The 21,026-nt window shown below is 50.2% G+C and overlaps 1 protein-coding gene across 1 annotated transcript in view; it reads left to right on the top strand.

Annotated features, from left to right (window-relative positions):
* The first annotated feature begins 5,292 nt into the window (after positions 1-5,292).
* LOC120937034 (cyclic GMP-AMP synthase-like) overlaps positions 5,293-21,026 on the top strand; it is a 62,386-nt gene continuing 46,652 nt past the window's right edge. The window contains exon 1 of the mRNA XM_040349955.1: positions 5,293-6,179. Coding sequence (XP_040205889.1) covers positions 5,502-6,179 — 678 coding nt within the window. The 5' untranslated portion in view covers positions 5,293-5,501. The remainder of the gene's footprint in view (positions 6,180-21,026) is intronic.

Genomic DNA, 21,026 nt, shown 5'->3' with positions numbered 1-21,026 from the left:
TTACAGTGACCAGTATGAGAGAGTGAGTGCGATAACACCAAATTTAACACACCTGCTCCCCATTCACGCCTGAGACCTTGTAACATTAACGAGTCACATACAGGGCGGCCATCAGCAATTTGGGCCTGACCACCAACATTCCCTAGGGCCTGCCCACTCACCGTCCCACCGAATCCATGCAATGGCCACCCCACCGAGTCTCATCCTATGTCCTCCTCTTTCTCCATTCCCATCCCATGTCGTCGCCCTCCCCCTCCTCCATCCAATGTCCTCCTCCATCCCATGTCCTTCTACTCCTCCTGTCCCATTTCCCCCAGCTCATGTGCATCTTCTCCTCCATCCTATGTCCTCTTTTTCCAGTCCCATCCCCCATCTTCCTCATCCTTCTGTCCCATCAAATGTCGTCCTCCTCCTCCATCCCATGTCCTCCTCCTCATCCAGTCCCATGCCATGTCCTCCTTCTCCATCTCATGTCCTCCTCCTTCAGTCCCATCCCATGTCCTCCACATCTTCCATCCCATGTCCTCCTCTGCCTCCATCCTATGTCGTCGTCCTCCTCCAGTCCCATCCCATATCCTCTTCCTCCTCCTCCAGTCCCATCCAATGTTCTCCTCCTCCAGTCACACCCCCCCACCAATGTCCTTCTCCCCCCCCATCCTTGATGACACCAAGACAGGAAGTGAGGGGAAATCTCAGTGGGGACATAGCCAGCAATATACTGAGATTTCCCCTCACTTCCAGTCTACCCAGTACTGTATATTAAATATAATGTATAATATGGATATCATTTGGACATTCTAAGGCAACAATCACTCCCTGCTTGTGGGTCAGCACTGGAGATGCTCTGCCCAGCACATATCCCGCTTAAAGCAGCCAGTGGGATGCCATGGATGAAGGAGTTCAGCCTGCCCTGGGTGCCAGCACTGACCAGAATGATCGGTAAGCACAGTGTCCTTCTGTCAAAGCCAGCTGCTTCTCCCTCACATGCTCGTTAGCCTCCCACTAGACCCCATCTCTGCACTCTGCTGATAGGGGCTGAGGTGAGGTCGGGAGCGCTTTGCTGGGCTGAGCATGCAGTTGGCGTCCCAGGGTGACCAGTAGCGGCTCCATACGCTCCTGTTGCCTGCACTTACTTTCCCATCTGGAGCTCCGCTGTTATCCTGCAGGGGTCGCCTGTCCAGAGATTAGGGAGGAACAAGAGGGAAGTCTGTCTCCTGCCCAGGATTACAAGCTGCTGTCTGCTGACATGGTCCAGGCTCAAGGATGGTGCACACAGGCGAATGGGCATTTGTACCGCTCCCTTCTGGAGCCGGGGCCTGGCCCTTTATATTATGTGTACGAGCTGTACCCCCCCTGATGGCGGACCTGGTCGCATGGCACCGGGGAGGAAAAATTGCTAATTGGGCCCAATTTGGACATTTTCACTTAGGGGTGTACTCATTTTTGTTGCCAGCAGTTTAGACAATAATGTGTGTTGAGTTATTTTGAGGGGACAGAAATGTTTTACTGTTATACTGTACAAGCTGTACACTCACTACTTTACATTGTAGCAAAGTTTTGTTTCTTCAGTGTTGTTGCATGATATAATAAAATATTTACAAAAATGTGAGGGGTGTACTCATGTTTGTGAGGTACTGTATATGTGTTGCATGGTCAAGAGGAGATTAAAGCCTAATTATTGGGAGTATTATACATATTCCCTTCACTTCCTGTCCTATAACCATAAGAGGAAGCCAGGGCTGGTGGAAGGATTTATGACACCCTAGGAGATCCCACATTTTGCAGGCCCCCCTCTGCTCCACCCCCTTTTCCCTGCCCATGTATACCCCATATTTTTAAAGAAGTGCTCATCAAATGCAGCCTCACCAGCGCCCATCAAATGCAGCCTCACCAGCGCCCATCAAATGCAGCCTCACCAGCGCCCATCAAATGCAGCCTCACCAGCGCCCATCAAATGCAGCCTCACCAGCGCCCAACAATGCAGCCTCACCAGTGCCCATCAAATGCAGCCTCACCAGCGCCCATCAAATGCAGCCTCACCAGTGTCCATCAAATGCAGCCTCACCGGTGTCCATCAATACAGCCTACCAGCGCCCTTCAATGACTGTTTGCTTGCTTCCATCTATTCGGGAGTTGGGACACAGACACAGTCCTCTGCAGTGCGCCATAGGCGGCTTCCTAGTGGTAGCACCGGCCCTGGAGGAAGCAGTGGTGGCCCATCCATTAGGGCTATCCATGTGTCCGGCCCCCTAATCTACATGTAGGGCGCCGAACGCATGAATTCAAATTGTTTTGTTTTTTAAGCACGTAATTACAGCCAGGGGCTCTAATAGGCTTCAAAGAAGGGTGGGTTCGGGGCACAGAGCACTGCACCCTAAGCCAACCCAGTTGTGTGACAACCGAATGAATATACGCTATTATCACACTGATTCTCCAATCTTAAAAGCGGAAACCTGTCACTTGATTGGCTGAAAGGACAGGTGATCCTATTGGCTGCTGTGAGGAGACGCACGAAAAGCCGCCGCCTGGAGAGCAGCGTTGCCCACTTGATGGGGTAAGTGCGAGGCAGTGGCATTGCTAGGGGGGTGCGGGGGGTGCGGGCCGCACCGGGTGACACCCACTAGAGGGGTGACACCATCCCGATTTAACATGACCTGACATGACCAGAGGTGCAGGTGGCAGGTGGCTGTGTAATGTAAAAGGGGTGCAGTGATGCAGGGTGTTGTGTAATGTAAAAGGGTCCAGAGGTGCAGGGGGCTATGAGATGTAAAGGGGGCCAGTGATGCAGGTGGCTTTGTAATGTAAAAGGGTCCAGAGGTGCAGGGTGCTGTGTAATGTAAAGGGGTGCAGAGGGCTGTGTAGTGTAAAAGGGTCCAGAGGTGCAGGGGGCTATCTGATGTAAAGGGGTGCAGAGGTGCAGGCGGCTGTGTAATGTAAAAGGGATGCAGGGTGCTGTGTAATGTAAAGGGGTCCAGTGATGCAGGGTGCTGTGTAATGTAAAGGGGTCCATAGGTGCAGGTGGCTTTGTAATGTAAAAGGGTCCAGAGGTGCAGGGTGCTGTGTAATGTAAAGGGGTGCAGAGGGCTGTGTAGTGTGAAAGGGTCCAGAGGTGCAGGGGGCTATGTGATGTAAAGGGGTGCAGAGGTGCAGGCGGCTGTGTAATGTAAAAGGGGTGCAGTGATGCAGGGTGCTGTGTAATGTAAAATGGTCCAGAGGTGCAGGGTGCAGGGGGCTATGAGATGTAAAGGGGGCCAGTGATGCAGGTGGCTTTGTAATGTAAAAGGGTCCAGAGGTGCAGGGTGCTGTGTAATGTAAAGGGGTGCAGAGGGCTGTGTAGTGTAAAAGGGTCCAGAGGTGCAGGGGGCTATCTGATGTAAAGGGGTGCAGGCGGCTGTGTAATGTAAAAGGGGTGCAGTGATGCAGGGTGCTGTGTAATGTAAAGGGGTCCAGTGATGCAGGGTGCTGTGTAATGTAAAGGGGTCCATAGGTGCAGGTGGCTTTGTAATGTAAAAGGGTCCAGAGGTGCAGGGTGCTGTGTAATGTAAAGGGGTGCAGAGGGCTGTGTAGTGTGAAAGGGTCCAGAGGTGCAGGGGGCTATGTGATGTAAAGGGGTGCAGAGGTGCAGGCGGCTGTGTAATGTAAAAGGGGTGCAGTGATGCAGGGTGCTGTGTAATGTAAAATGGTCCAGAGGTGCAGGGTGCTGTGTAATGTAAAGGGGTGCAGAGGGCTGTGTAGTGTAAAAGGGTCCAGAGGTGCAGGGGGCTATGTGATGTAAAGGGGTGCAGAGGTGCAGGCGGCTGTGTAATGTAAAGGGGTCCAGTGATGCAGGGTGCTGTGTAATGTAAAGGGGTCCATAGGTGCAGGTGGCTTTGTAATGTAAAAGGGTCCAGAGGTGCAGGGTGCTGTGTAATGTAAAGGGGTGCAGAGGGCTGTGTAGTGTGAAAGGGTCCAGAGGTGCAGGGGGCTATGTGATGTAAAGGGGTGCAGAGGTGCAGGCGGCTGTGTAATGTAAAAGGGGTGCAGTGATGCAGGGTGCTGTGTAATGTAAAATGGTCCAGAGGTGCAGGGTGCTGTGTAATGTAAAGGGGTGCAGAGGGCTGTGTAGTGTAAAAGGGTCCAGAGGTGCAGGGGGCTATGTGATGTAAAGGGGTGCAGAGGTGCAGGCGGCTGTGTAATGTAAAGGGGTCCAGTGGTGCAGGGGGCTGTGTAATGTAAAAGGGTCCAGAGGTGAAGGGGGCTGTGAGGTGTAAAGGGGTCCAGTGATACAGGGTGCTGTGTAATTTTAAAGGGGTCCAGTGATGCAGGGTACTGTGTAATTTTAAAGGGGTCCAGTGATGCAGGGGGCTGTGTAATGTAAAGGGGTCCAGTGATGCAGGGGGCTGTGTAATGTAAAGGGGTCCAGTGATGCAGGGGGCTGTGTAATGTAAAGGGGTCCAGTGATGCAGGGGGCTGTGTAATGTAAAGTGGTCCAGAGGTGCAGGGTGCTGTGTAATGTAAAGGGGTCCAGTGATGCAGGGGGCTGTGTAATGTAAAGGGGTCCAGTGATGCAGGGGGCTGTGTAATGTAAAGGGGTCCAGTGATGCAGGGGGCTGTGTAATGTAAAGGGGTCCAGTGATGCAGGGGGCTGTGTAATGTAAAGGGGTCCAGTGATGCAGGGGGCTGTGTAATGTAAAGGGGTCCAGTGATGCAGGGGGCTGTGTAATGTAAAGGGGTCCAGTGATGCAGGGTGCTGTGCAATGTAAAGTGGTCCAGAGGTGCAGTTGTGGAGAGGGGTACACAGTAGTAACAAAAAGATATTGAAGGATGCAGAGGTATGCAGGGGGCACAGTGGGGTGTTTTTACATTTTAACGTAGGGGGGGCGGTGCCAGATATTGGATCCGCCCCGGGTGCCAAATGCTCTAGGTACGCCCCTGGTGCGAGGACGACCGAATGACGGGGAGGGGTGCGTTTGACTGGATTGACCTAAGTGCGGGGGGGGCGGTGTGAATTGTTTGTTGCCCCCTCCCAAAAAAAACACTAGCCGCCACTGACAGGAAGTGAGAGAATCCGCAGTTATCACCAGAACCACTGTCCCCATTGGAAGATTTATACGTGTTTTAGTGACAACTAAACGTTTCTGGATTTCTGCTTTAAATCTTTTTATTGGTTAAAAAAAAAAAAATCACATACCAAGAGAAACATGAAAAACAAACCTAGCCGGTATTTGTGTCAATGTAACCTTTAGAAGAAGTGAGACATCGCTAAGGTGAACGCCTCAGTAAGAGCCAAAGGACTATTAGGAAATGACATGAATTTCCACAAATAGGACGGAAACGTTGGCATTTCTTTCACTTTCGGTCTCGGTGACAACGGTCATTGGGGAAGTCTCCCTAATGGGAACAGTGACAGAGTTGGTTTCGTTTATTTGTGTAATAAAGGTGGAAAGGGGAGGGGACAAGTCTTCCAGATAAGAGGCAATAAGAAAAGTAGAGATTACTTCAGAGCCTGGCAGGTGACAGACATGGGGGGCCGTGGAAGGGGCATGGAGCCTGACAACCGCACCAAGCAGTCCAGGGGCAGAGGAAGGGCCACTCCCAAGAGCAATGAGGAGCCGGGTCCGGGCAGAGGAAGGGGAATTGCCAAGTGTAATGGAGAGCCGGGCAGAGGAAGGGGAGCCGCTAAATGCAATGGAGAGCCACCGGGCAGAGGAAGGGGAGCCGCTAAATGCAATGGAGAGCCACCGGGCAGAGGAAGGGGAGCCGCTAAATGCAATGGAGAGCCACCGGGCAGAGGAAGGGGAGCCGCTAAGTGTAATGGAGAGCCACCGGGCCGAGGAAGGGGAGCCGCTAAGTGCAATGAGGAACCGAGCAGAGGAAAGACAGAAGTTTCTGGAAGGGTTCAGGGACAAAGCAGCGCTAAAAAAGAGCCTCTGAGGAGAGCAGAGCAGAACACAGACCCGGGAGGGCACAAACCGTCCCAAGCCAAGCCGAAGGGAAAGGTGCCGCCACTGACCGCCCACAATGGCAGGGCACTGAGACCCGTGGTGGAGAGGCTGAAGCTGAAAATGAATGACATCTCACGTGCTGCAATGAAAGTGAACCCGATAGTAGACACCATCATACGTAAGGTGTCAAAGGAAGACCCTCTGTTCTCATACATGGAATGGATGTCTACCGGGAGCTATTATGAAAAAGTCAAGGTGAGATTTGATTAATATTTTGTGTGTTTCACTTTGTTTGTAATTATAGTTCATTTTTATATTTATGTATTTTGCCTCATCTACATGTATATTTTATTTTTATAGTCATGTGTTGTGCTTTAGCAAAGAAAACAAAAGCAAAAACAAACAAAAGAAAACACTGTAAGCAGTGGTGGTGTGTCCATAAGGGGTGCACGGGCACCCCCCCCCTTCTCCTGCCACCTCTCTATCACCATAGATAGATTCATGCATAGCATGAATCTATCTATTGTCGCCGCTGCCACCCCCTTTTCAGGTGTTCGGGCGCCGGGCACCTGAATTTCAGCGGCGGGGTATTTTTTGGAAGCACCTGATTAGAGACATAGGCTCTAATAGGCGTCCAAAAAGATGAACAGTGGGCGCCATGCTGGGCACTCGCAGTTCACTCAGCGTTGTGTTAGGAAAGCGAATGAATATTTGCTTTCCTAACACTGAACGGCCTCTCAGCCATTCAGGTGCTCGGGTCTGTTTTCTGATTGGCTGAAACAACAGGCGCTGTGATTGGACACCTATCAGGCGTCCAATCATAGCAGAGGACGGGAGAAGACATTGAGGGGTGCGCAGGACACCGATGCCGTGACCCGCTGCCTCACCGAGACAGGTGATTGTCGGGTGGGCGGGGGATGCCCACTGGCAGCATTTGATGTGCACAGTAGAGGCAATTGGTGGGCACACTGGCAGCAATTGATGAGCACAGTAGCGGCAATTGATTGGCAATGTAGCGGCAATTGTTGCGCACATCGGCAGCAATTGATGAGCACATCGGCAGCAATTGATGAGCACACTGGTGGCAATTTATGGGCACACTGGCAGCAATTGATGGGTACAGTAGCTGCATTTGATGACACAGTGGTGGCATCTGATGGCACAGTGGCGGCAATTGATGGCACAGTGGTGGCAATTGATGGGCACAGTAGCTGCGTGTGATGGGCACAGTGGCTGCAATTGATTTTTTTTTTTCAGTTTGTTTGCGCACCCCCAAAAATTTTGAGCACCAGCCGCCACTGCCTGTAAGACAAAGAGCAAATTATGATCTGGATAGCCTCACTGCAAGGAAACTCCTTTATTGAAGTTTCAGTCCATAAAGTGCGGTATCTACCTAATTAGCATATTCCTCGCGTAAATCGACGGAAGCGCCACCTAGTGGCCAGCGTAAAATTGCAACTAAGATACGACGGCGTAAGACACTTACCTGAATCTAGCCCTAGAGCTGCACAATTAATCCTTAAAAAATCATGTTCTCGATTCAACCCCCCTGACGATCTCCAGTGCAGAGTTTGCAGATTCTTTCATATAACAAGTGGAGAGACTTCTAGGCCGCCAAAAGAAAATATCGGGCAGTCTGCCAAGTTCTTAATAGGAAACCTTGTAACTAACGCTTCCTTCTTAGATCAAAGGGATAAACTTCTGTGTGCAAAGAAAAAACCTGGGCAGTCTGCCAAGTTTGTAACAACATGAAACATTGTAACTAACTTCCTTCTTAGAGCAAACTTCTGTGTGTAAATGCAGGAAGTTTACCAATTAAAGCCCAAATCTTTTTCTGACATTTGTTTCTTAACCACTTAAGCCCCGGACCAAAATGCAGCTAAAGGACCAGGCCCCTTTTTGCAAATCGGCACTGCGTCAGTTTAACTGACAATTGCGCGGTCGTGCGACGTGGCTCCCAAACAAAATTGGCGTCCTTTTTTTCCCACAAATAGAACTTTGTGTTGGTGGTATTTGATCACCTCTGCGGTTTTAATTTTTTGCGCTATAAACAAAAATAGAGCGACAATTTTGAAAAAAAATCAATATTTTTAACTTTTTGCTGTAAAAAATATCCCCCAAAAATATATATAAAAAACATTTTTTTTCCTCAGTTTAGGCCGATACGTATTCTTCTACCTACCGTATTTATCGGCGTATATCGCGCACTTTTTTGCCCTGAAAATCAGGGCAAAATCGTGGGTGCGCGATATACGCCGATACCCGCGCCGAGTTTTGAATACTGCGCCGACATATACAGAGCGCAGTACACTCGGGTATAGTCGGCCAGTCTCGGCTTCTTCCGCGGTCACGTCCTGGACGTACAGGACGTGAGCGCGACAGTTGCCGAGCCTGCCTGAGTGTACTGCGCTCGGTATATGCTGGCGCAGTATTCAAAACTCGGCGCGGGGAGGACGCCGGACCCGCCGAAGAGGACACCGGACCCGCCGCAGAAGGGCACCCGAAGCCGCAGAAGGACACCCAAAGCCGCAGAAGGACGCCGGACCCGACGAGGCCGCCGATGGACGCCGCGCAAGACACCAAAGCTGTAAGTACAAAAATAACTTTTTTTCCACAGGATTGGGGGTCACTTTAGGGGTGCGCGGTATACGCGGGAGCGCGTTATACCGCGATAAATACGGTATTTATAGCATTTACAAAATAGGGGATCATTTTATTGCATTTTAATGAATTATTTTTTTTTACTACTAATGGCGGCGATCAGCGATTTTTTTCGTGACTGCGACATTATGGCGGACACTTGGGACAATTTTGACACATTTTTGGGACCATTGTCATTTTCACAGCAAAAAATGCATTTTAAATGCATTGTTTACTGTGGAAATGACAGTTGCAGTTTGGGAGTTAACCCCATCAGCGCCCCCTGTGGTTATGTGTGACCTGAAGTGTGTTTACAACTGTAGGTGTGACGTCATCGATTGTGTCCCCCTACAAAAGGGATCACACGATCGATGAGGCCGCCACAGTGAAGAACGGGGAAGCTGTGTTTACATACAACTCTCCCCGTTCTTCAGCTCCGGGGACCGATCGCGGGACTCCAGCGGCGATCGGGTCCCGCGATCACAGTCACAGCACTTCGGACCGGGTCGAGGGTGCGCGCCACGGGCGTGCGCCCACGACCCCATGGCTGGGCTTAAAGAGCAACATACATATACGTTGATGTGCCCAGCCGTGCCATTCTGCCGACGTATATCGTCGTGCAGCGGTCCTTAAGTGGTTAAGTTAAAATCAAAATGTTTTGCTAGAAAATTACTTTGAACCCCCAAACATTATATATATTTTAGCAGAGACCCTAGGGAATAAAATGGTAATGGCTGCAATATTTTATGTTGCACTGTATTTGCCCAGCGGTCTTTCAAATGCAATTTTTGTTTGGGTAAAAATACACTTCAATGAATAATAATACAAAAATAAATGAAACAGTAAAGGTTGCCCATTTTTTTTAATGTGAAAGATGTTACGCCGCGAGAACCGTGATCTATCTTCTAAGCAAAAAAAAACGTGATTCTCATTTTAGCCAGAATCGTGCAGCTCTACTAGAGAGTGGCATATTTGCAATAGCTCAAGCTCTGTCAGATTGGATGGAAAGAGTCCGTGAACAGCAATTTTCAAGTCTTATCACAGATTCTCAATTGGATTTAGGTCTGGACTTTAACTGGGCCATTCTAACACATGAATATGCTTTGATCGAAACCATTCCATTGTAGCTCTGGCTGTATGTAGATGGATGAAGCCAAATACAGGCAATCTTAGCAAAAAAAACTTTTAGGAGTCTGCAAAAGACTTGAGACTGGGGCGGGGGTTCAAATTCCAGCAGGACAATGACCCTAAACATGCAGCCAGAGCTACAATGAAATGATTTAGATCAAAGCATATTCATGTGTTAGAATGGCCCAGTCAAAGTCCAGACCTAAATCCAATGGAAAATCTGTGGCAAGACTTGACAGAGCTTGAGCTATTTTGCAAAGAAAAATGGGCAAAAATGTCACTCTCTAGATGTGCAAAGCTGGTAGAGACATACCTAAAAAGACTTGAAGCTGCCCCAGTCTCAAGTCTTTTGCAGACTCCTAACAGGATTTCTTCCAAGATTGCCCTGTATTTGGCTCCATCCATCTTCCCATCAACCCTGACCAGCTTCCCTGTCACTCCTGAAGAAAAGAATCTCCACAACATGATGTTGGCACCACCATGTTTCACTGTGGAAATAGTGTGTTGAGGGTGATGTGCGGTATTTGTTTTCCACCACACATAGCATTTTGCTTTTAGGCCAAAAAGTTCCATTTTGATCTCCTCTGACCAGAGCACCTACCGTACATCCACATAGTTGCTGTGTCCTCCACATGGATTTTTTTTGCAAACGGGACTTCTTATAGCTTTCTTTGAACAATGGCTTTCTTCTTGCCACTCTTCCATAAATGACAGATTTGTGGATTCTCCCACCTCAGCTGTGGATCTCTGCAGCTCCTCCAGAGTTATCATGGGCCTCTTTGCTGCTTCTCTGGTTAATGCTCTCCTTGCCCAGCCTGTCAGTTCAGGGAGACAGCCATGTCTTGGTAAGTTTGCAGTTGTGCCATACTGTTTCCATTTTCAGAATATTTTTTTGTTAACCTAACCTTGCTTTAAACTTCTCCACGACTTTATCCCCGATCTGTCTGGTGTGTTCCTTGGCCTTCATGACGCTGTTTGTTCACTAAGGTTCTCTAACAAACCTCTGAGGGCTTCACAGAACAGCTGTATTTTTACTGAAAATAAATTACACCCAGATGGACTCTATTTACGAATTAGGTGACTACTGAGGGCAATTGGTACCACAACATTTTAGTTAGGGGTATCAGAGTAAGGGGGGCTGAATACAAATGCACGCTACACTCAGTAAAGACTGACAACTGAGCGATCAGTGGTGATTAAGTCTTGGAAGCAGTCGGGGACAGATGCAGCATGGGATCGAAGGTGCATCCACCTAGGTGAGTATAAGTGCTTATTTTTTTTAAAACTCAAACTTCTCTTTTAAAATGGAACTTTAGACATCCCCCATCTTATTGTGGGGGGGGGGGGGGGGGGCGGTGGGCTCACTGTATGGACACTGTGATCCAAGCTCCTGATTAGCAGAAACACTAGATCACAGCGCCGTTCAGTCTCGGAGCGATCACGGGTGGATGCGATGTCTGTCGGGCCAGTTGATTGGCTCCCCCTGTGGTCAATCAGCGCATTCCCCAGTGGCTATTGACAAAATCACATACAGGTACGTGATTTTGCGCAATATAACCGCTTTGCCCCAGTATATGTACATCAGGCAGTCAGGAACAGGTTCAAAAAAAGTCAGTCGTTTCAGGAATATGTTTTCTAATTTTAAATGGCAGCGCGCGCATGTGCGCTGTAGGCAACTCGCCTGTGAAAATCCTTGACCCTATCAAACTGGTGTTAAATGTCCAACAACCAGCTGATTAAGCGAAGTCCGGGACGCATGTGCATGCGCAGTGAATGTAGTGAACCTCCATGGAAGTGACTCGGCTGCACCGGAAATGATGCGGTCCAGCATTCCTATGGGTCAAGGAAAAACAGTGCTCTCTTCTCCTCACGCTGTGAAAGCATGAGTAAAGGATCACAGGAGGACATCATATAACGCCCTCCTAGAACTGGCCCACCGCCTGGTAGCTGTCATTTTGCTATAGTGTGGTCGGCAAGTGGTTACGTTGCAGTTTCCTCTATGAGGAATGGTAATTTCTTGCCCTGGGATTGGGCCACATTCTTAACACAGGAGGTCAGCCACTCAGCACAGGTGCCATTCAGAGAATGCTGTGGATTTTCTCAATGAGGGCAAGGCATTCTCTGATTGAACAAGGTTGAGAGTGTGATGTCGCCCTGCCTCTTCACCATGCCCAATCAGAGAAGGCCATGTATTAATTCAAAAAATGCAAAGGCGCCGAGTGGTTGACTGCTGTTCAGAATGCGGAGTAAGTGGAGATCCCTGAAAAAGCTTTTGTCTACTGTAGTGTTTTCCAGCAGCATTGGCCAGGTATGTATACATAATTACATCGGTCCATGTATAAAATGCCCATACCTGTAATCATCCTTTAAATATATCTAAAGGCTTTTTTACATTTTTGCTGGAGTAGGGAAGGGTTGGAACAGCTGTCTTTTGGATGATTGTTTGGGTACATGTATGTGCAATACTAAGCAGTCCTTTGGTGATATGATCCCATGTCACAGATCGGTAACTGCCGAATTACGTGACTGAACTGGAGATAACCAAACTAAAAATAGGTAAGTATATCGATCTTTTACACAGGTTAGGCAGGATACGTAACAGGAGGGGGAGGGGACATTTTAAGCATAGTGAATGTTAGGTCCTGTTCACCTTGTTCATAAAAAACAAGCATTTGGGGTGTGATTTTGCCACTCCCTGAATGCTTAGCAAAGCAGCCTTTAATGTATAATATGAACAGAGCTGTTTACACTTGAAAAACATTTAAGTCGCTTCTCGTCACTGTACAGCAAAAATGAAGCCATTTGTTGAGTCTGGAAGCAGTTAAAGCTCGTCAACTTCTTCTAGTCAAATCTAAATGCGCCTGTAGCTTTTTACAGCACGCTTGACAATCATTTACTAAATATCAGTGCTGTGGAAAAACACTTCTTTCTTAATTATATAAAAAAAAAAGATCACTTAAATGCGCTTTAACCACTTCCCCACGGGTAAATTATACCCCCTTCCTAACCAGGCCAATTTTCAGCCTTCGGTGCTCTCACATTTTGAATGAGAAATACTCAGTCATACAACGCTGTACCCATTTAATATTTCTGTCTTTTTTTCTCACACAAATAGAACTTTCTTTTGGTGGTATTTAATCCCCACTGGGCTTTTTATTGTTTGCGCTATAAATGAAAAAAGACCGAAAGTTTTGTAAAAAAAAAAAATGAATTTTTCTTAATTTCTGTTATAAAATTTAGCAAATTAGTATTTTTTTCTTCATAAGTTTTAGCCAAAATGTATACTGCTACATTTTTTTGGTAAAAATAATCAAAGTCATATATCATGATAAATAAATAAAATTATGTATATTATTCTGTCTTTGTGAAAGTTATCCTCTAGATCTATGGTGCCAATCACTGAAAATTGATCACACCTGATGTACTGAAGGTCTATCTCATTTCTTGAGACCCTAAGGGCTCTTTCACACTGGCGGCCCATTCAGGTCCGCCTGCCAGTTTTTTTGGCGGACCTGAGCGGGCGCTCCGTGCTCCTCTATGGAGCCGCGGATGTCAGCGGTGACATGCCCGCTGACATCCGACCCACTCCGATCCGCCAAAGTGTGACGGAGGAAAAACCTACTTTTCCATCCGTCTGGCAGATCGGATCGGGTGAACACGGACATACGGTCCATGTTCATCCGATCCCCCCCCCCATAGGGGAGAGCGGAGAAAAGACAGGGCGGTCCCTGCACAGTGTGCGGGGACCGCCCTGTCATCCGCCGGCTCAGGGGGGATCAACGGAGCGATCCCCGCTGAGCAAGCGGAGGTGCACGGGGCGGATCATTACTGATCTGGGGTCCCTCGGCGGCTGTCTCTGGTCCTCCCCGCAAGAACTCACCACAGTCATGCGAGAGCGCTCGCATGGTGGTGAGTATTTGCGGGCAAGCTCCCGTGATACAGTGAACGGCCATAGCCGCTCACTGTATCACTCGGCGCTGCGTCACTGGATGTGATTCACAGCAGCGCCAGCCAATGGCTGCGCTGCTCTCAATTCATCCGCTCTAGCCAATCAGCGGCCAGGCTGAGCGGCAAAGAGGATCTCGGGACCGAGCTCGGGACTTTCGAGGGGTCAGGTAAGTAAAACGGGGGCTCGGGGGGGGGGGGGGCGGCAACATCAGATGTTTTTTCACAATAATGCATAGATTGCATTAAGGTGACATTTTTTTTTCCTTTACAACTGCTTTAAGTCTAAACAGTGGGCTAGATTCAGCATAGAATTACGCCGGCGTATCCATAGATACGCCACGTAAATTCAAAGCTGCGCCGGCGTATCTACTTTCTGTATTCAGAAAGGTAGATACGCCGACATTAGCCTAAGATCCGACTGGCGTAATTCTATTACGCCGTCGTATCTTAGGGTGCATTCTCACGCTGGCTGCTAGGTGGCGCTTCCGTTGTTTTCGGCGTAGAATATGCAAATTACCTAGTTACGTCGATTCACGAATGTACGTGCGCCCGGCGATAGTTTTTTACGTTGTTTGCGTAGGGGTTTTTCAGCGTAACGTTGCTCCTGCTATTAGGTGGCGCAGCCAATGTTAAGTATGGATGTCGTTCCCGCTTCGAAATTTGAATTTATTACGTCGTTTGCGTAAGTCGTTCGCGAATAGGGCTGGACGTAATTTACGTTCACGTCGAAACCAATGTCGTCCTTGCGACGTCATTTAGAGCAATGCACACTGGGATATGTACACGGACGTTGCATGCGTTGTACATGCATGCGCCGTTCGTACAAAACGTCAATCATGTCAGGTCAACACACATTAACATAAAACACGCCCCCCTTACACATTTGAATTACGCGCGCTTACGCTGGCCCCATTTATGCTACGCCGCCGCAACTTACGGAGCAAGTGCTTTGTGAATACTGCACTTGCTCCTGTAAGTTGCGGCGGCGTAGCGTAAATAGGATACGCTGCGCCACGGTAAGATCAGGCGCATCGCCCTGAATCTAGCCCATTGTATCAATTTGACTTTTACATCAAAGGAATAGACTTCTGTATGTAAATTAGGAACCTTTAACCACTTAAACACCAAACCTTTTTCTGACAGCTCTTTTCAAGTTAAAATCTTTTTTTTTGCTAGAAAATTACTTAGAACCCCCAAACATTATATATATATATTTTTTTAGTAGAGACCCTAGAGAATAAAATGGCAGTTGTTGCAATTTTTTATGTCGCACTGTATTTGCGCAGCGGTCTTTCAAATGCAATTTTTGGGGAAAAAATTACTTTAATTAATAAAAAAAAAAAAAAAACAGTAAAGTTAGCCAATTTTTTTTGTATACATTTTAAAGATTTTACGCCGTGAGAATCATGATCTTTACTACAAACAAAAAAATCGTGATTCTCATTTTGGCCAGAATCGTGCAGCTCTAGTACCTGCATTGCATCTAACTCGCAGGCAGTTCACACTGCTTTCTGCAAACCACTGCAGGTGTCAATTGAAAGTTAGTGACACCCGCAAATTGGTTCGCAGAAAGCAGTGCGAACTGTGGAATCGGATGGCATTGGTGTGAACACCAATGCCATCCGATTCCAGTGCAATCTGATTGAATGTTTTATGTGTAAAATTTGTTCACATTGATTTATTGCACTGGAATATTTATAGCACAAATTTAAATTATATATTCTATATTTTCAGATTTTATGTCTGCTTTGAATAACAGAGATCCAGTAACCCCAATTTTTTAGTAGTACCAGAGCATCCTCGAAGGACGCATCTGAAACTGATGTTAGGCTCTCCTGAAACTGGTCATTAAGGGAACTGCCACTTGGAAAAGATAGGTGATGAATAAGAAGACGATAAGAATTCGTTTTTTTTTTTAGGTACTATACCTAGGGGAGAAATACTAAAATCCCTGAATGGGGGGGAGACGTCATATGATGGCGTGCCAGAATTGTTGCTAGGACACAGCGCGAGTGCGACCCTGGTAAAGAGCCGATGAGGTAGCTCTTTAACCATGTGATCGGCTCTACTCACCTTACACTGACAGAGCCCCAGCAGTGACCATCAGTGACACCAATAAGTTCCATTCAGTGATGCCAGTCAGTGCTGCTTTTACGGATCCATCAGTGCCTGTTCATCAGTGCTGCCCATCAATGCTCATATGCGCGCCGCTTATCAGTGCCAACCAGTGCTGCCTATAATTGCCCACCGGTGCCACCTATCAGTGCTCATCAGTGTGGCATATTATTGGCTCCTCATCAGGGCCACCTTATCAGTGCCGCCTCATCAGCGCACATCAGTGAAGGAGAAAAATTACTTATTTACAAAATTTACTGACAGAAACTAAGAAACTTATTTTTTTTTACGAAATTTTCTGGCTTTTTTTTTTTTTTTATAAAAAACCCAGCAGTGATTAAATACAACCAAACAAAAGCTCTATTTGTGTGAAAAGAAATGATAACATTTTTTATTTGGGCACAGTGTTGCATGACTGCGCAATTGTCATTTAAAGTGTGAGAACGCTGAAAACTGGCCTGGGCAGGAAGGGGGTGAAAGTGCCCAGTAGGCAAATGTTTCCTCCATTATATGTTCCAAACCTACAGTTGATTTAAGATTATGAAAATTTTGCAACCTTTTCCCACAAATTTGGGCAACAATAACCCTTCACAAAACCCATTATACAGGAGAAGGGTCATCTGTCTGCCTGTGGCGTCTTGGAGCCATGGAAACATTGCGTGAAGCTTCACCGGGATACCACCTTTGGAAAAAACTTCCCTTCCTGACTTCTGATTTGTGGCAGATACCATAGGCCAACATCTTTGGCTCTCCAATGCAGGGAAGGGTGAACCGCCAGCTTCTGGCAAAACGAATCGTCATAGGTGAACCAAGCCGCACCCCCAAAATGTTTATATGCTTCAAGCACTATATCTGTGCTGAAAAAGACCCGGACATTTTTCACACTTTACATTTGCAAATATGCAAAAGGCCTGTAATCAATTTTTAAAAGATTTGGTCACAGGCCTTCTTCTGTCCTCCTCTGATTTCTCATCCTTTCCCTCAGCCCTATAAATTAAATCTTTGACTGAAGGAAGAAGTGACAATACATCTAGAAACTTTTCTGGACAAATTTCTGCCTTTAGGTTGGTGGAAAGATGAAAACCAAGAGGATACAATAGACATGGTAAAGATTATTTCAAACATGTTTCAGGAATATTCTGACCATTCTGTTAGCACCTGCACTTGAAGATGAATGTGAAACAACAGAGTGGTTTTCTGACAGTTAGCGTTAGTGCCACTAGATGGCAGCCACAGCATTCTCAATAGCAGACTCAACAGAATGGTTCACATTGCTAACAGCAGAAAACTGAACATTAAATGGGTTGTAAAGCTAAGGGTGTGGCAACTAAGTCACTTCTCAAGTCTACCCTGAATTGGTTTGCTTATGGGACGTTTTTAGCCAGGACAGGCACCTCAGATTCGGCATCTTACTCCATTACCCCATAAGGGCTGTGAGTACGTGTTTGGGCTGCTCTATGGTCCGCCGTGACCACTGTCATATCTGGAGAAGTTTTTTTGTCCATCACCTTGGCTTATGTTTGGATTTATTCACTGCCTGATTTTCAAGTTTGTTTGTGAGTGGTTATTTTGGAGGATTTGCAATAGAAGTGTTATTAAAGTTGTTTTTATAGTATCACACTATTGTGCACTTTTTTTCCTTTATCCATGTGAAAACCTCCCTGGATTGCACTGCCTGGAAACGGATATCTACCTGTTCAGGGCCGGCGCTCCCACTAGGCGAACTAAGCAGCCGCCTAGAGCGCACTGCCGACAGGGAGCGCTGCCACAGCTGCTGGGTCTTCTACAGAAGATCGGTTCCTCCTCAGCCGATGGTGACTGATGCGGAGTGTAGCAGAAGGGCTCTATATGGCTGGCTGCAGAGTTACTAGGCAGGGAGAAGAAGCAGACAGATCGTCCCCTTCGCTGCACTAAGCCAGAGGTGACCATGCTGATGTCCAGCAGGCAGCAGCAGCAGCCGTGGGTGTCAGCTCTCTGCCCGCCCCGCCTCCCTCTCTGGGTGATGTGCAACCATTGGAGGAGCAGGGCATAGACACCCAGAATGGATCCACCCAGGCCTAGACTGGCCACACGCTGGGCCGAAGCCACTTGTCCTGGAGGAGTGTGGAGCCCAAAGCAAAGCTGATCCTGCAGCTTACCCAGCCTGTGACATGTGGAGGGAGATGGAAAGAAGTGCTCCAAGGTAGGAACTTGTCAGGTGGTGGGGGAAGCGCTGGGGATGATCTTATCACTGGTGTGTGACTCCCTCCACTTGGCTGCATCCATCCACCTAGCTGTCCACTTTGCTATATTCTCCCTCCACCATGCTGCACCCCCCCCCCCTCTGCTGTCCACCTGGCTGCACTTCCCCTCTGCTGTCCACCTGGCTGCACTTCCCCTCTGCTGTCCACCTGGCTGCACTTCCCCTCTGCTGTCCACCTGGCTGCACTTCCCCTCTGCTGTCCACCTGGCTGCCCTTCCCCTCTGCTGTCCACCTGGCTGCCCTTCCCCTCTGCTGTCCACCTGGCTGCCCTTCCCCTCTGCTGTCTACCTGGCTGCCCTTCCCCTCTGCTGTCCACCTGGCTGCCCTTCCCCTCTGCTGTCCACCTGGCTGCCCTTCCCCTCTGCTGTCCACCTGGCTGCCCTTCCCCTCTGCTGTCCACCTGGCTGCCCTTCCCCTCTGCTGTCCACCTGGCTGCCCTTCCCCTCTGCTGTCCACCTGGCTGCACTTCCCCTCTGCTGTCCACCTGGCTGCCCTTCCCCTCTGCTGTCCACCTGGCTGCCCTTCCCCTCTGCTGTCCACCTGGCTGCACTTCCCCTCTGCTGTCTACCTGGCTGCCCTTCCCCTCTGCTGTCCACCTGGCTGCCCTTCCCCTCTGCTGTCCACCTGGCTGCCCTTCCCCTCTGCTGTCCACCTGGCTGCCCTTCCCCTCTGCTGTCCACCTGGCTGCCCTTCCCCTCTGCTGTCCACCTGGCTGCACTTCCCCTCTGCTGTCCACCTGGCTGCCCTTCCCCTCTGCTGTCCACCTGGCTGCCCTTCCCCTCTGCTGTCCACCTGGCTGCACCCCCTCCTCTGCTGTCCACCTGGCTGCACCCCCTCCTCTGCTGTCCACCTGGCTGCACCCCCTCCTCTGCTGTCCACCTGGCTGCACCCCCTCCTCTGCTGTCCACCTGGCTGCCCCCCCTCCTCTGCTGTCCACCTGGCTGCCCTTCCCCTCTGCTGTCCACCTGGCTGCACCCCCTCCTCTGCTGTCCACCTGGCTGCACCCCCTCCTCTGCTGTCCACCTGGCTGCACCCCCTCCTCTGCTGTCCACCTGGCTGCACCCCCTCCTCTGCTCTCCACCTGGCTGCACCCCCCCTCCCTCTGCTCTCCACCTGGCTGCACTTTCCCTCTTCTGTCCACCTGGCTGCACTTCCCCTCTGCTGTCCACCTGGCTGCACTTTCCCTCTGCTGTCCACCTGGCTGCCCTTCCCCTCTGCTGTCCACCTGGCTGCCCTTCCCCTCTGCTGTCCACCTGGCTGCACCCCCTCCTCTGCTGTCCACCTGGCTGCCCTTCCCCTCTGCTGTCCACCTGGCTGCACCCCCTCCTCTGCTGTCCACCTGGCTGCACCCCCTCCTCTGCTGTCCACCTGGCTGCACCCCCTCCTCTGCTGTCCACCTGGCTGCACCCCCTCATCTTCTGTCCACCTGGCTGCCCTTCCCCTCTGCTGTCCACCTGGCTGCACCCCCTCCTCTGCTGTCCACCTGGCTGCACCCCCTCCTCTGCTGTCCACCTGGCTGCACCCCCTCCTCTGCTGTCCACCTGGCTGCACCCCCTCCTCTGCTGTCCACCTGGCTGCACCCCCTCCTCTGCTGTCCACCTGGCTGCACCCCCTCCTCTGCTGTCCACCTGGCTGCACCCCTCCTCTGCTGTCCACCTGGCTGCACTTCCCCTCTGCTGTCCACCTGGCTGCACTTCCCCTCTGCTGTCCACCTGGCTGCACTTCCCCTCTGCTGTCCACCTGGCTGCACTTCCCCTCTGCTGTCCACCTGGCTGCACTTCCCCTCTGCTCTCCACCTGGCTGCACTTCCCCTCTGCTCTCCACCTGGCTGCACTTTCCCTCTTCTGTCCACCTGGCTGCACCCCTCCTCTGCTGTCCACCTGGCTGCACTTCCCCTCTGCTGTCCACCTGGCTGCACTTCCCCTCTGCTGTCCACCTGGCTGCACTTCCCCTCTGCTGTCCACCTGGCTGCACTTCCCCTCTGCTGTCCACCTGGCTGCACTTCCCCTCTGCTCTCCACCTGGCTGCACTTCCCCTCTGCTCTCCACCTGGCTGCACTTTCCCTCTTCTGTCCACCTGGCTGCACCCCTCCTCTGCTGTCCACCTGTCTGCACTTCCCCTCTGCTGTCCACCTGGCTGCACCCCCTCCTCTGCTGTCCACCTGGCTGCACCCCATCCTCTGCTGTCCACCTGGCTGCACTTCCCCTCTGCTGTCCACCTGGGTGCACTTTCCCTCTGCTGTCCACCTGACTGAACCCCCCTCCTCCTCTCCACCTGGCTGCACCTCTCCTCTCCACCTGGCTGCACCTCTTCTCTCCTCTCCACCTGGCTGCACCTCTCCTCTCCACCTGGCTGCACCTCTCCTCTCCACTCCACCTGGCTGCACCTCTCCTCTCCACTCCACCTGGCTGCACCTCTCCTCTCCACTCCACCCCACCTGGCTGAACCTCTCCTCTCTACTCCACCCCACCTGGCTGCACCTCTCCTCTCCACTCCAAGTGGCTGCACCTCTCCTCTCCACCTGGCTGCACCTCTCCTCTCCACCTGGCTGCACCTCTCCACTCCACCTGGCTGCACCTCTCCTCTCCACTCCACCCCACCTGGCTGCACCTCTCCTCTCCTCTCCACTCCACCTGGCTGCACCTCTCCTCTCCACTCCACCCCACCTGGCTGCACCTCTCCTCTCCACTCCACCCCACCTGGCTGCACCTCTCCTCTCTACTCCACCCCACCTGGCTGCACCTCTCCTCTCCACTCCACCTGGCTGCACCTCTCCTCTCCACTCCACCCCACCTGGCTGCACCTCTCCTCTCCACTCCACCCCACCTGGCTGCACCTCTCCTCTCCTCTCCTCTCCACTCCAAGTGGCTGCACCTCTCCTCTCCACCTGGCTGCACCTCTCCACTCCACCTGGCTGCACCTCTCCTCTCCACTCCACCCCACCTGGCTGCACCTCTCCACTCCACCTGGCTGCACCTCTCCTCTCCACTCCACTCCACCTGGCTGCACCTCTCCTCTCCACCTGGCTG

This window comes from Rana temporaria, chromosome 4 (genome assembly GCF_905171775.1).
Source record: "Rana temporaria chromosome 4, aRanTem1.1, whole genome shotgun sequence".
NCBI lineage: Eukaryota > Metazoa > Chordata > Amphibia > Anura > Ranidae > Rana > Rana temporaria.
This window is presented reverse-complemented; position numbering and strand designations above follow the sequence as displayed.